The following is a 16,546-nucleotide window of genomic DNA, read 5'->3' on the forward strand; positions in this document are numbered from 1 at the left end:
ACCCGAAGGAGGAGGAGCGGCCGAGCATCTCTCTCTCCGGCGCCTCCGTGTCCTTTAAATGAGGGCTTGCTGCCGGCGCCAGAGGTAGATCTGCAGAGCCTCCCTCCCGGCTGCTGACCCCGCTTACATCACTAACCTGTGACAAGCGCATCTCCACGCCCGGTACCTGCTCCCCCGGCGGCTCCCGGTCCAGTCCGAGGAGCAGCCTCTTTGTATGCCGCCGACATGGCCAGCCAGCAGGACTCCGGCTTCTTTGAGATCAGTATCAAATATTTACTGAAATCCTGGAGTAATAGTGAGTAATAGAAAATAACCGTTTGTTTGTTTTTGTTTGCTGGGTGTTGCCTAAGGTCCGAGAAATGAAATCTCAACTGGACGCGTAGGCTTGTGAGCCGAGGAAGTTTTTTTTTTTGTTTTTTTTTTCTTCCATCTGCTATGAAAATCAAAATGTCAGAGACTGAACTAGCTTTCCTGAAGTGCAAAGGCTGCGGTGGAATTACAGTAGCTTTGGTTTGATTAAATTTTCAAGTGAGATGGCCCTTCAGACCCTGGCCAGCGCAGGATGGGGCATTCCAGGCTGCATCTCCTGCCTTGGTGTTTGTTTAATGTGTTCAGGTTTTATCGAAATATTTTGTGAAGTGTGATTTAATCAAAGGGGTGTGGCAGGGTTTCAGAGTACTTCATAATTGTTTTATTAGGGTATTGTCTAAAGAAAAAAAAGTGCTTAATAGTCCAAAGCCTGACTCATCTTTTTTTTTGACTATAGAGGCATTTGCAGATTTATTTGATCTCTCCCTGTCCATGTGGGTGATGTTCAGAATGCTGTTACAGTATTTGACTTTTTGAAAAATCCTGACATTTGTTATAGTGCCAATAATGTGCTTTTCTGAAACATAAACAAGTGAGGTGCTGACCATAAAATCATTTATTAGGATATCAGAATGTTATGGCTTCTGAAGTTCCATTTCTGACCTACTTAAAGGTTTTTGCAGTCAGATATTTCCAAAAGACAACCTCTAAGGCATCATGGATCTGGAATCAAATTAAAATGAGGCCTTCAGGTGATCAGTGATGCCTTGTATTTTCTGAACAGTTTAAAAACAAAGTCTTCTTTATTTCACCAACCTGCCTTTGTACTTGTTTTGGATAAAAGACCGGCTGGTGTTACAGATCCCTAATTGTTTAAAATTTTTAAAAAATTTCCAAGAAAAAAATTTATGTTGTATTCCATGCATACTAATTAACCTACCTGTGCTCAAAGAGCTGGCGATTAATTATCTCCTACACAAATGACCTGTGGCCAAGATTGTTCTTATGTAAACAAAAGCCGGGCAGGAGAACCTGTGCCATAATTGCTTTGAGAAAAGAGCCAAAGTACCTTCAGCCTGAAGGTATTCAGGGATATTCATCTCTAAATGATATCCGTAGAAACCTTCTTTTCCAGATCATTTTGCACCACTGTATACACTATGGGGCTTGTCTGAAGCTGCTTTTCTACAAGTGGGAAGCCATTTGGGAGTAATACTGTCACCCTAACACAGCATTCCTTTGTTATAGTCATAATTCATTTATCTTGGATTCATTACTTGTGTAATACTTCACACTCAAAGGGTGAATATTCCTTTGTCTGTTTACCCTTTGATTAATGAAAAGAATTTGACATACAAGGTTCTTTATGGAGCAGTTTTCCAATATCTGGAGAGACTTACTGTTTGACATCAGTGTGTGGTTTTGAATCATTATTTTGAGTACTTTAAGGCCAGATTATTTTCTGTCATCAATTTCTGTCATTGCCTCATTAGATAGAAAATTATGTTGTGACAATCCTCAGGCCAATGGGATTTCTTGTAAAATCTTTCTCCCCTTTTGTCTGTTTTCAAATTACCCTAGACAAAGTCTATATTCTCTCCACCCTTCCTAAACTCTCCATCCCCCTCCCCACCCCCCTTCACATCAGGACATGGTTCAAAATGACTGTTCATTTCTACTTTGAGAGTGTCTGGGACACAATTTTGAATTCTTTCAATTCATTCAGCGAATATTTATTCCACACCTACTACATGCCAGGCTGTGGAGCTACAAAGGTGACTAAGACACAGCACCTGCCCTCTGTCTTAATTTCTTTATTGCAGAAGAGTGAACTTGGTGATTCTCTAACATGCCTTTGGGGGTCAGAATGTTTTTCAGTCCTTTCTTAAAAGAGGAACAGGAAATACACCTTATGCTTAGGCTTCCTTGAGCTTGTTGCAACACTAGCATAGCTCTCAGTTTTACATATTTTCAGTGGCAAAAAAGAGAAAGGAATTTGTCTGTGTGGAAGACAAAGTAAAAAAAGAGAAGCCTTAGGATGCTCAGCCTACTCAGGGCACTGGGGCTGAGAGGATGCACCGAGGGGTCGGCAGCTCATGGGCCCAGCATCACAAGTTTGAGAGGTGAGGAAGCCCTCCTCTGCCACATACCCGAATGGAGAATCAGGCCTCTAATTATGTAGTGGTGCTTATTGATAAAAGTACAACAATTAAAAAGCAATAAAACAAACTCTATAACCATGGCTGACTGCTTTGCAAGGTGGTAGTAAGAGGAAAGATAATTCTGTGAATATTTCCAGATTAAGATTTCCATCTTTTTATTTTTTTAATGGCACATTGTAATTATGTATATATTTGTCTCCTCTGAAGAATTAACAAGTCAATTATATCAGTCATTGCCTGCTTTGCGGTACGCGGGCCTCTCACTGTTGTGGCCTCTCCCGCTGCGGAGCACAGGCTCCTGACGCGTAGGCCCAGCGGCCATGGCTCACGGGCGCAGCCATGTGGGATCTTCCCGGACCCGGGCACGGACCCGTGTCCCCTGCATCGGCAGGCAGACTCTCAACCACTGTGCCACCAGGGAAGCCCTCACTGTTCATTTTGACACTCCCTTCTTCCCTGGCCTGCCCTGTCAAGGCTGCCCTTTCATTTTAATGGAGTTGGGAATTCATATGGCCTTGATGTCTGGAAATAAAATGTCCTTTGTTGACTTCACTGCTTTCCTTATCCGCTTGGACACCTGTCCTGTTGCTTCTTCCCCACTCTTCCCCAGGCCTTCCCCAGCTGGTCAGTGCTGCACCGTCTTGATGTTCATGGCTGTGGCCACCATGGGCCCTCTTCAGTTTAACCTGGAATATTACAGTGGTCTCCTCATGGTTCACCTGACATAGACCAGCCTGGAGAGGCTTCTGCGAGCTTTTCAAAGACTATATCACAGGCTCCTCTGCCCCCGAGTGTCAGGGACCACCATACAGGACCCTCTTTGAATTCCTTGTTCGTATTCTCTCATGTTGTTTCTCTGTTCCAGCCATAGTTAATCTGCTCCCCCTTCTGCATTTCACTAACTTGCTCTCCAGTCCATGCCCGTACACGTGTCAGCCCCCTAACCTGGCATGCCCTCACTTAGAACACACAAGCTACAGAACCAAATAGGCCTGGTTCAGATCTCTGATTCCTGCATTTGTGAGGCCTTGGAAAATCAATTAACTACCCTCTGCCTCAATTTCCTCATCTGTAAAATGGAGGCAACAATAATGAATACCTCACAGGAGTAAGTGAGGCATTAAGATGTCAAGTACTTAGCACAATATCTGGCACATTGTGAATCTCAATAAATTTTAAAATAATATTAATGTATTCCACTCCTTCCCTTTATTCTAAACCCACTTAAAACCAAACTTAGACCATTTTTCACCTTCGCATTGACAGCCTCTTTGGAGTATTCCATGAATAGTCAACATTCACAGCCCCTGCTTTGGGCCATTCTTTTTTCTAGATTTACTTTTTATCTTTACCCCTTTTTCCACCTCAGCTTCTAGTGGACTGTGCCTACCTTCCCTAAGTACATACCTTCCAGCAGCGTGGGAGATGGCCTGCGAGTATTCTCGGTGGCAGAAAGTCACCTTGACCTTTCAGGTTTACTACAAAAAATGTTTAGAGTAGATAGTTCCAAGCTATTTCACGGGAGAGGAGGGCTTGTTTTGTATTGATGCACAGAGCTGCTGGGTAGGCTCTCCTGCCAATCTGAAACTTCTAACCGGCGTTCCTTGGGTTTCTATCCCCCCATAATAGCCAGTGAACACGGGGCCCAGTGGATAAAGGGGCATTCAGGGTCCATTCAACATCTCCATCTTTCCAGGGCAGGACAGTTTATATCTTTCCTACAATGTTGACAAACCTTGCTACCCCATAGAGAGAAATCTTTGAATGCCTGTTAACGCTTCCAGGGAATGAGGATTCCATTGACAAACTGCTCTGGGGAACTGAACAAGCCCCTGGCCTTGTTTTGGAAGGGACTGCTGTACATTATAAAATGACTCATGGTGCTGTAGAAAAACTTGCTTTATTGGAAGAATTGGGTGTGGCATTTTTCAGATACATTGTAGTGAGATAAATCATGGTGGTAAGGACAGTATTTCTGTCCAACATAGAAATGCTGGTTAGTATATGGTAAGCTCTGGGGACGAAGAGAAACCACATTCAAGTAAGGATTGAAAACATGTCCGATTCACTGCAGAACAGTACTCATCGATCCCTACTTATGTCACCAGGATACTGCAAAGATGCTATGAGAAAGCCTTAAGAAAAATCTCAAGATGTTAGTTCAGTTAGTTTTGTAGAGTTGGTTTAAAGAAGTAGAAAATGAAAGAGGTTAACCAAGTTGCCTAAGTCCAGCAGAGCAGTACAGCTCAAGTGCAAGCACACCCACCTCGTTCTTCTAACAGTGGGGAGCGCCCAGCACTGTCCCAGGCACTTAGAGGAGATTACTCCCGTGTTCCTGTAGCCATGGTCACCTCTGCCAAAGTTGTGAGCACCGGAACCCCAGCTCAATACCTGCTCTTTCTAAGTAGAAAAAGTTGACGTATCCTGGGTTTATGATGGAGGAAAATTTGAGGCTTGTATTTGCTTTCGTTTTGGGTTTTTTTTTTTTTGGTTTTTTTTTTGGCTTTTTTTTTTTTTTTTTTGGTTGAAATACATGAACAATCCTAGAATCTAGAATAGCAGTAGCTGCCACAGTGCCTGAGGGCCCACCCTGTGTCAAATGTTATGCTTGGTAAATTATATGTAGGGCAAACCACATCACTATTTGTCCAAACTGAGACACCTTTAAGAGTGAAAGTTAATAATTATGCTGGGACACTAGGCATAAACGGGGACTGCCCTGGGCAAAGGAGGCCATATGACCACTCTGTTTATTATCTTTACTCTGTCCAGTAACCCTGCAAGGTTATGTATTATCTACATCTTACAGATGAAAATGAGAAAAATGAAAAAATGAGAGTTGAATAAGTGGTTTGCTCAAAGCCAGGATACTAGTAAGTGCCATAAACCCCTCCCCCAATCCAGTTGATAATCTCATTTTTAAAAATTACCCATAGAATGAGCAAAGGATCAAGAACACTTTGGGGAATTTAGTGCTTTGCGGGTACGTTCACTCTTGTTGGCTGATGACACTCCCAATTCTTCGCCCCCTCCTTCCCTGTCTACCTCTGAAACCGCCCCCTGCCCCGCCATCTCTCTCAAGATGCAGTGCTGGAGAATACCATCCTCTTAGCACAGACCTGTTTGAAAGACCTAAGTATTAACAGCTCTTCACTCTCATTAAATATACGCAGCCAGTTCTGTGCCCTGTGGTCATTTGATTTCACACACACACACACACACACACACACACAGGATTATAGTAAAAAGGTACATTTCTTCTGGTAGAATATTTTATGTTGATTACCCCCATTTTTAAAAGTACATGTAAATAATTAAACAGCTCAAATAAATAAGAATATATTAATGGTCTTCTTTTAGAATTGTCCTTTGCTTATCTTGTTGGGGTTTCTCTGCTCTGTTGTGTTCTTTTGGGGAAACAGTAGCAAACCCCTAATTATCTTCAGCAGTGAGAAAAGGGAGAGTATTTCCAGGGATGATGGAAATCTGTCTATAATTCGGGTATCTCATTTTACCTGATAGCTCTGGTTTCCGCCACCATAAAACCCCCCACGAGACTGGCCACACAAAATGATTCAATTTCACCTTCTCTGCCTACTTTTGCACGCTGCTTGCAGAAGTTGCCAACAAGAACCAAAATAGTCAGAAAGGCAAACGGCAGTAGGCAAGAAGGAGAAATGACCTGGATATTTTTACAATGTGGGAACAGCGCAGGATATTTGAGAAAGTTGCCAGTATTTAGATGTTTCAACTGATATAACATGCAAATATGCCCTTTATTTAAAAGACATCTGTTTCAGAACAGTTTAATGCCCATGACTCACTAGTTCACTTTTGGGTACAGTTCAAGGAATTGAATAGATTCCATGTGTCCTGATCATCTTATTAGTTACATCTATATTTTTGAGCCCGGTGAGATATTCAGAATGTGCTGGGCTCAGAAGTAAGTTTGGGGTGATGAGAAATGGCATTTTCCTTGTGTTGGAGGTGTTCTATAGATTGACAGCCCTGAATATAAGCCTTTTGTGCAGGTTCTTTGTTAGTACTAAACCTTAAATTTATTTAGTGCCTTGTAGTTTGCTCAGCGCCTTCAGACACCACATTACCTCATTTGATGAATGAGATGCATTGATTCTGAATAAACTAGCTTCTTCTTAAATGTTCCTGGTTTGGGATGAAAAGGCTTAATTCTCCCAAAGTTCAGCTTCTGTGGCATGAGATACCCATACGGCATCACATAGGTATATTTTGTGAGATTTCAGATCAAATGAACAAATAATGATTTTAGTCCATGGTCTTGACCTTTGAATGGGACTTTCTAAGTGCAGTATACCTTGGCATTTATCACATAAGATATACAGAGGTGAGTCGATCCAAAAAAACATATGTATTAAAAATTCCCGAATTTATTTGTACCCTAGCATTTCTTAGTCCTCTTTTTTTAAACACTTAAACATTTCTACTTTTTCGCAATATGGTGCCTTTTGGGAATCACCCACTATTTGCAGATGACCCCAGTGCAGAAGGTTTAGCAGGCACCGACTTCCTGGAGAGGAGCAGTTATGGAAAAGATAGTACACAGCTTTATCTCCTTTTTTTTTTCTTACTAATCTCTCTCATTTGATAGATCCCATTCACCATATTCATTTCAGTATTGTTCCATTGTAGAGCTGTTGGCTATATGAATAAAAGAATGCTCTTTCTTTGAGTTGAAATGTATCTCCCCGTTTTGGAGGAGCAGTGGGAATAGCCTTTTCCATTAGAACATCTTTGCTTACTTTTCAATGCTGCCTTATACTCAAAAACTTACTATCTTAGAATCAGCTTTTCTTGGTTATTCCTCCAAAATGTCTTGCTGCTTGACAGTGTCAAAGACACAAGGCAATTGCTATGCATTACCTCTTTCTTGAGCACCTTCTGTGTCCTAGACACTCTGCTTTGAGAGCTTCATAGCTGAATCAGACCTGGATCCCACGTTCTTCCTTCCTTATGAGAGTCAGAATTCAGGACTATTAGTGCAGAAGCTCCCAGGACTAGGAGAGGATCCAGTGATATTTCAGAGACACTGTACGCCCTGGAGAATTTTATTTGGGAGGATGTGTTTGATAGATTCTGTTGACTTTAGCTGTCTGGATTTGTACTTTCACTGCATCGGAGAACTATCGGAAGCCTGGTGTTTGCAGGCAGAGTCCTGTGAGGACATTTTCCAATATTCCTCCTAGCAGGATGGCTGAAGGAGAAAAGGAAATGTAAATTATTTACTCAGGAACACTTGACCAGATGTCAGTATTTGGGAGAGCAAGGGTTTCAGATAGGCCTTCTTTACCTTAGAAAAATGCAAAGAAGGGTTACGATGTTTATCAGAATTTTGGCTTGGGACTCGTTTAAAGCCATTTGGATTGGGCCTCTCACTCTCCGGCATATTGGGGGGATTAGAGAGAAGGAATGTGTATGTATGTGTATATGTGAATTACATATTCTATACGTTGTTTAATGATCATATATCTCACGTATGTTCTCACAAACACTTCTTTTTACAGAACATACAAGCACAAGCATTTAAATGTTAGTCATCCAAAACTCCAGATGCTAAGTAGTGAAAGTTTATATTCTGCCAGCATATCAGGCTCTGTAATGAGTCTGATTTTGGTTTAATTCCTTTCTACTGTTTAGTCATTTGATGAGCTGCAGATGGAAATTTAAGCCAAAGCCATAATATTCCAGCCAGTACTTTTTATGCTACTGTAAGGACTTGTTGTCGTGTCAATTTAAGGGAGTTGAAATCTTTTCCAAGAAGACATTCAGATCTACATTAAGGGCTTTTATCAACTCTAATTTGATATACAACTCTAACTGCCTCTGCTGTTCTCAATCAATTGCAAAGTGCAAAGTAGTTTAGCAGTGGAAGACAGCTTTGAAATTCTTAGTATTTCTCGGCTAATGCCACAAGCATAACATTATGGAAATATACAATTAAATCTCCATTAAATTTTTTTGTCCTAAGCTTAAGAAACACTAGGCTGACTTCTTTGAGTCTGGATTTAAACAGGTAAATATATATTTTGGCAGCCATGAAAAGGAGAGGGTATTAGATTAACTAGGGCAATACTTTAGTAAAATTCCATTTGAATGTTATATTTATGTGGGAAGGATTCAGCAAATCAGTAAAATGATTTATTATGTAACCGTCAAATCAATAAAATGTTCAATTGTGCAAATACAAGATTAGGTTTTCCTTCCCTGTTTTTCTGTTAATTTTCTGTGTGTGACCTTGATCGTCTACTTCCCTTAGTTCCTTGTGTGAAAGGGGCAAAGCTGACACTGTCTCTAGCTGTTTTGTATGAAGGGTTTTGAATGCCTCCACTGAAGAAAGAGGTTTATGTAAACGTCGTAATAATTGTCGGTTATTCCTCCTGCCCCATTAAAGCCAGACCAAAGGAGGGCGAGCTGTACATTCTTGAACTTGACTGATAAGTAGAGATCAGTCTCTGACTTTCTAAGCTTGGACAGTTTCTTGGATTAGCTCATTCTTCAGTATTCCAAATAAGAAAAAGTTGTCAAACTACACAGCCTATCGGGTTCTTTCTATTGTGATTTTTACAGCAAAGTGACTGTGTGTCTAACTCAGTGAATTTGAACAGGGTTGTCTCCAATCTGAAGTGTGGCATTCTTGATCCAGAGATGGGCATTTCTTTCTGCACCGTAAGATATGGTGTTTATGGAGACTGCTGGCATTCTGGAGGTTTTATAACATAGGATCGTACAGCCAGAGGATACGCTCCTAGGTTTTGGTCGATATCGTGTTTCAGTTAAGCTGTGTTGAAATGAAGTAGTTCGTAAGGATGCAAGATGCTATTAAAAAATCTGTCTGAGGGCTTCCCTGGTGGCACAGTGGTTGAGAGTCCGCCTGCCTCTGCAAGGGACACGGGTTCGTGCCCCAGTCCGGGAAGATCCCACATGCCGCGGAGCGGCTGGGCCCTTGAGCCGTGGCCGCTGAGCCTGCGCTTCTGGATCCTGTGCTCCGCAACGGGAGAGGCCACAGCAAAAAAAAAAAAAAAAAAAAAAAATCTGTCTGAAACATCGTTTGGTTTATCATACTGTTCACCTTTACTTAATGCCTGCAGCTAGGTAGAAAGCTCTGTGACAGCTTTAAAGAATTGTAAAACTAGAAAAGTTGCTCTAGATAAGCATACTGCCTATGACTTTAGCAAATTATAAGCAGTTAGTTTAAAGTTTGCAGGTTGGAGCACCAATGAGAAGATAAATTGCAGTTTTTCTTAGAAAAAAACCCCCTGCTTTTCAACTTTTAGTTTATGAAAATCACATTTTAAACAAATCTTCACTAAAAACGAGACCTTGCAGTTGAATGACAACATGGACTTAGCCTTAGTATCACTTGTACTATTTCAGCGCCCCAGAATTAATCTTTTACTTTTCTTTTTTTTTAATTTAAGTATAGTTGATGTACAATATTATATGTTGCAGGTGTATAATATAGCGATTCACAGTTTTTAAAGGCTATACTCCATTTGTAGTTCTTGTAAAGAATTGGCTATATTCTCTGGGTTATACAATATATCCTTGTAGCTTTTTTTATGCATAATAGTTTGTACCTCTTCATCCCCTACCTCTATATTGATCTTCTGTTTTTCTAATGAGAATCGTAGCTTCCTTGGGGAGTTTATAGAGAAGCCCACCCCGTGTTGGGCCACACTGGGTGTTTGGTCTCCCTTCCCTCATGATTTGATAGTGGCCCTGAGGCCTGTCCTCGTCTTTTCTTCTAAGACAACCTGTGCTCTTTCTGTTTTACTTGACTGAATACAATTGCAAGCAAGTAGGAAAATGAGACATTTTAGTCTTCTCATTTTGCATTCCATTTACTAAACAAACCCCCAGTCCTTATTCATTATGGGAAAGTTAATCCTAGTTTATGCCAACTGAGGTATCAGTTTTGAAGGTGTTTTAAAACGTGGCCCATTTTCAACTGAAAAAAGCTATTTTTTTAACTAACAATTTAAATGCTTGAACTTTAAGAAAGGTCACAATTATGAATGAGAATGAAGATTCTATCACAGTTTAAATATCCAAAAATCTGTTTTACCTTAGCTTCTTTTCTTTCTCTTGGTAATTGTTCTATCTGCCATTTCAGTGGTTAGTTAGTACCATTTTCTCAGGGGGGCAAAGAAGTTGAAATTCAAATTATTATCATTGTAATTAGTCAACCACTTTACTTATTTAAGAAAAAAGGAAAATATATATATATAAGTTGGAAACTACTGAGTAGGATTCTGAAGATCAGTGACTTTCATTTTCTAAATCCTAAATCCTTCTTGTCACAACTCAAAATACAGTAACATACCTGCCATAATGGTGTGGTTAATACATAGAACTAACTTTGCCATCTAGTAATTTGAAATGTGTCATTTTAGGATGCTTTCGCGATACATAATAGATAACTTTATAATGGCTGAAAGAATAAAGACTCACTTAGCTTGCCTAACCACAGCCTGGATGGAGCTGGGAGGTTCTGAATGGCTTTAGAAGCTGGAGGACCCAGACCATTCAATCTTTAGACTTGTCACTGCATGATTACAAAATGGCCACCTTAGTTCCAAATATCTTTGCTTTACTTAAGAGGAAGGAATGAGGCCCAGTTTAGGTCTGTCTTCTGGCAGGAAGGAGAAGGTTTTGCTGAAAACCCCAGCAGACTTCCTCTTGCATTCCTCTGACTGGAATTGGGTCACATGCCAATTACTGGCAAAGCTGAATGGAATTACCATGTTGACTTTGACAAATTGTTATGCATACCCTGCACTGGGATGGGTCCACCTTCTGTTAGACAAGACTTCTACCTGCTACCTAAACAGAATACTCTTTTACCAAGAGAAAAGGGTAGCAACCAATAACAACCCCTGTAAAATATAAACTGTACAATGCTAGATTACTACTAATCACCACCTGTTTTTATATAACATCGCATTGAATGCAATAATAGTAGCTGGTATTTATAAGCCCTCATGACGTATCAGTGCTGTATTAAATGCTTTACCTGCGTCATTTCCTCGAATCTTCACCATGACCCAACTTGGCGTATACCATTTGTAAGTGACAGAGCCGGGAATCAAACCTAGACTCTAGGATAAACACTAAATTATGCTACCTCTCATCATTATTGGTAATATAAAGATAATGATTAACAGTAGGTGAAATTGATGAACCTCAGGTAAGAGCAGAAGTATATTGACATGTAATTCCTAACAAGTTACCTCAGTGGTGTTTGTCAAGAAGCAGTGGCATAGAGTTCGAGAGCACTCAAAATAAAAATTCTCTCTTTGCCTCCAGTTTCAAAAAGAGGAGAATTTTCTGATGTTTTCTTTCTTATGCCCATTCAATAAGAACTTGAGTCTGCTTTTTTTTTTTAAGCAGATTGTAAGGAAGAATATTACTAGATCAGAAACTTGAGCCCTTGAAGATTGCACCCAGTTCTCAGCTGAAAGAGAAAAAACCCAAAGGAATGTAATAGGTTTATTAAAATCTGTTGTTAGATTAAAATGAACAAATACAGTATTAATTTGAGGGCCATCTGACAGTAGTAGATGAAATACCCTTAATCTTGTCGTTACCCGAGAATGACAAAATGTTATCCTGTTTTCAGATATTTCCACTTATGTAGAAATGTCAGTATTTTCCAATGAGGTTTAGATTTCAATCTCATTGTTCAGATTCAGCTACTAATTTGAAAGGGCCTTAGCTTGACTCACTTTACCTATCCACGGCCCCCATAAGCTAATCTTGCAATGGTCCAATAAGAAGAATTGGCTGTGTTTCAGCCAGTGTGCTAAGCACTATCTCATTTAAACTTAAATCAAATCCTACTGAGGCAAATCTCATCTCATAGATGAAGAAACCTAAAGCAAATAACTAAATAAATAATACACACATACACACATAGAGACTTGCCCAAGGGAAGTGTGTGAATAAGTACTGGCACCTGGATTCGATTTGCTTCTGGCTCTGGAGCCTCTATTCCTGTTGGCAGCCCAGCAGGAGTCATGCCCAGCCCCCTTCTCCTGTGATGATTTCCCACCAGAATATTTGAAAGAGGCAGGTCCTCGCTTGTTCAGCCCTCAGTGCAAGCTTGCAACTGTGATTCAGTTGCTGGGGGAACTTCTGGAATGCATGTTTCTTCCTGAAAATAGGAAAAATTCATTCTTTGCCACTCTGATTGACCTGTTGCATCCAGCCTTTGAACACAATCTGTGTAGACAGCAGAAAAAAAACCCCAACAAAACCCTACTAAATTCTAATACCCAGAAATGACTTTAAGCTGGACATGGATCAAGTTCCTGCTCTTAAGGAGAGGATTGTCTAGTGAAGGAGACCGACATAAATCAATAATTCCAATCAAATATGACCAGGAACCAACCCCATGAAAGATGAAATGCATCTCTGAGTAAGAGAGACTATAGTTTTTGTTTGTTTGTTTGTTTGTTTGTTTTTTTGCGGTACGTGGGCCTCTCACTGCTATGGCTTCTCCCGTTGCGGAGCACAGGCTCAGCGGCCATGGCTCACGGGCCTGGCCGCTCCACGGCATGTGGGATCTTCCCGGACCGGGGCACGAACCCGTGTCGCCTGCATCGGCAGGCGGACTCTCAACCACTGCGCCACCAGGGAAGCACCATAGTGACGATAGTTTGTATGTAAATATCGCTCACTGACCCCGAAGGCCGGCTTTTCTCAGTTATTTCCCTGCTTTGCTGATGCTCATCTCCAAAGCTGGATCTTTTCTCAGCAGCCCGGTGAAGCTATGACTTCATCTCTCTCCTCCAGGTCCCTCATTGTGCTCATTTTCCTCATCACAGATGCTGCAATTTCTCTCTTGGTCAGGCCCAGGCAAGAAACTGAGTCCCTTTCAACCCTTCCTTGTCGTTTGTTCAAAACATGGCTGAAACTTCTTGTGCTTCCCTTTCCGCATCTGGATCTCTGTCACCTTCGCCTCTGCCACAGCCTTGTTCCAGGTCTTCATCACCTCCCATCTGGAGCATCAAAACTCTTCCTCTCCAGACTTTCTGCTGCCACCACCTGGCCGCCTTTCCAGGACGCTCTGGTCCTTGCCACATCCTTGAGTGATGACCTTCACCTTTGTTCTTTTCACTGTGTGCCGGCACTGAGGGTGAGGTTTCCACAGGCAGGGTTGGCACGATGTCTATGGTAGCAAGCACCCCGAATAACTAAAGTGTCATTATGAGCTCAAAGTCATCATCTGAATTCATTGTCTTGACCATGTATATCCAAAGCGTTTGTTTTGGTAGGTTTGAGTTCTGTAGAATGCAGAAATGGACTCCATCTCTGACCCACGCTCTGTAATCACAGTCATGGCCCAGGGGTGGGATGGAGGGTTATTGTAGTGCTGGGACTGCACTTTAAGGTAAAAGGAGTAACACATACTACTGTGTGCATTTTCATGCTGCTGAGATTTGAAGAGTCTGGATTTGATGGGCATGATGCAGAAATTAAGGAAAAGCTGGCCTAAAGTTAAGCAAAAGACCACGATCTAAGTGTAATTATCTGCTAATAAAATAAATGAACTCAGGCAGAGGATCTCACTACTCATGGAGTGTCCACACTCCAGTGATGGAAGGCCCACTCAACAATTCTCAAGTGTCCCTTATACACGAAATAACAGTCATCAAACGGGCCCAATGAGCTCATTAAATATCATATTGTTCTGCCAGATAAGGCCCTTGTTTTAGGGATTGACTCAGAGACTGTCACTTCTTGGGCCAGGAGAATGAAAGTACTCTTCAGGCTCTGGGAAAAAGAGAGAGAGAAGTTGTGGATACTGTTCCTAGGCCATCCGTCCCATCTCCGTCTGTCTGATTGGACTGTGTGTTATATTGAAAGATGTCTACTCGGCTGATTTATTCAGCAGCGTTTCCATGAAGTTTCTGCTATAGACCCACACAGTGGAGAGGAGGTTAGAACGTTCTTTCTGGACAGGGTTCAACTAACAGCAAAGAACAACCCAGGCTTGATGGTGCTGGGCTGGCAAAGTCATGTGTGCTCAGAGCGTGAGTCCAAGCCTCCATCTCCTTCCTTGTAAGTGGAAAGTAAGCCACATCCAGGAGAGTCAGCCAGGAGTGTCATCCCGTTTTATTTGCTTTTATTTTTTTCTTGCTGAAAACAGAAGTGAATCACACCCTTGACAGAGCCCTGCTGCTGAAGGAAGTGATACAATGCTGGTCACGTGGCACAAAGGAAAAAGGCCCGTTATGCAAACCTAGTTCTTCCTTGTGTTCTGGTGTAAGGAGAGGTTCAATCCCCACGCAGGGAAGTAACATCGAACTGGGATTCTTAAACGTGGATCCTTTTTCTACACGGAGGAACCATGTTTTACTTCATTTTTGTCTCTTTTTTATTCTTCTGCCTTTTCCCATTGGATTCATTAATTTTGATTGTAATACAAAGTATGGAAACAATTGATTTAAGCTTGTTTGATTTACTTTTTCTGTATGATTTGGGATAGTTATGAACATGGGCTTTGCCTTAGCCCCTAACTTGCTATGTGACCTTGAGCCTAAGGTGCTTCAACTCTGATTCTGTAGAAAGGTTTTAATATACATCATATATATCTTTGTAAATAAAAGGTATACATGTATATTTAATATGCCTACCATAAAGCCTTACTAATTAAATGAGTTAATGTTTATGAAATCTTTAGTATACAGCCTCACTATTGTAATTGCTTGATAAATGGTAGCCATTATTATTATGAATTTATCTAATGAGTGCTTGTCTAAATTCCTCTGTGAGTTAATGGTTTTATCATGTTTGCTCATTGCCAAGACAATAGGACAGGGGCCAAAGAGTCCTGGAGTCTCTTTGTGACATCTTCTTGGCTTGGATATCTGGTCTTTACCACTCCCTATAGCAGACATTTTGGTAAAGAAGTATGCTTCTGGAACTTCAGAAAATAAACCATCTGAAAAGGTCCAAGTTGAAATACCTTCCTTTCAAATTCAGAGTTGTGTGGAGTGACTGCTAATACAGCAAGGTACTAGTATGTGCTACAGTTGCAGCCTTTCCTGTGTCACATGAATTAGACCATAAGCACGTGTTTTTTGGACCTGAGCCAAGGTCCTCTCCCAAGTGTGAGTTCAGTTGTCACCTTCAAGGTGAAGTCTTCTTTGATTGCCCCACTTCCCCTGCCCTTTCTACATACCCCCATTGTAGCAATGGCCACATTGTTGTGTAAGCGTGCTTTGTGGTCTAGGTCCCTCCTGGGATAGGAATCCTCTGGCTGTTCATCATTATATTCCCCAGACCTTTCGGGGCACACTGGCTCTTGTTAATAAAGTGTCAAATGTTGACAGAGTGAATAAAATTACCTGAGTGGGTGTGGGAGGCTTATGGCCAAACTTAACTAAGCATTTATCCCATCTTGGATCAGCCCCCAGCAAGCAGTAACAATGTTTTTGTATTTGGAGGTTCTTTCTTTTACTCCAAGCAGTAACTCATCATCCACTCTCATCTATAAAGTCTCTTTCCTTCTGTGACCCCCACCTGTTTTCTTGGAGTGGATTTAACCTGTTAAATTGCACCTTTGTGTTCACAGAATTCAGGGCCGATATGTCCATGAAACTCACAATGAAGTGACAGTGAAATAATTATGTAGTAATCAGCCAACTTCAGGGAATATTTCTGTGGTGGGGTTTTTTGTTTTTGTTTTCAATCAGTGAACACTGTCAAAGATTGCTCTCTATAAAAAAGTATTAACTTATTCCTACATTCGTCGAATTTAACTTTACTTTTAAACCTTCCAGCCACTTTTGCCAAATTGGAAGGAAACCATTCTCAGTGAAATTACTGAGCTAATTTAATTCTTTACTGATCAGGGTCTTTTTCCATGAGAGGGATGCCGCTGTTTCAAATTTGGAGAAATTGATTGCCTTAGTAGAAAAAAAGTTCTGAACCCAAAGATTTCATCATGATGATTATGGTGGATGTACTTGGAGCATCACCCCAAATGGTCATGCCTGAATGGGCTTCAGGACGTTCCTGCAAGTAAATCAACA

The 16,546-nt window shown here is 41.1% G+C and overlaps 1 protein-coding gene across 1 annotated transcript in view; it reads left to right on the plus strand.

Annotated features, from left to right (window-relative positions):
- The first annotated feature begins 225 nt into the window (after positions 1 to 225).
- Positions 226 to 16,546, plus strand: part of FRY (FRY microtubule binding protein) — a 261,625-nt gene continuing 245,304 nt past the window's right edge. The window contains exon 1 of the mRNA XM_007447941.1: positions 226 to 295. Within this exon, the coding sequence (XP_007448003.1) occupies positions 226 to 295 (70 nt within the window). The remainder of the gene's footprint in view (positions 296 to 16,546) is intronic.

This window comes from Lipotes vexillifer, unplaced genomic scaffold (genome assembly GCF_000442215.2).
Source record: "Lipotes vexillifer unplaced genomic scaffold, Lipotes_vexillifer_v1.1 scaffold760, whole genome shotgun sequence".
In the NCBI taxonomy this organism is placed as follows: Eukaryota; Metazoa; Chordata; class Mammalia; order Artiodactyla; family Lipotidae; genus Lipotes; species Lipotes vexillifer.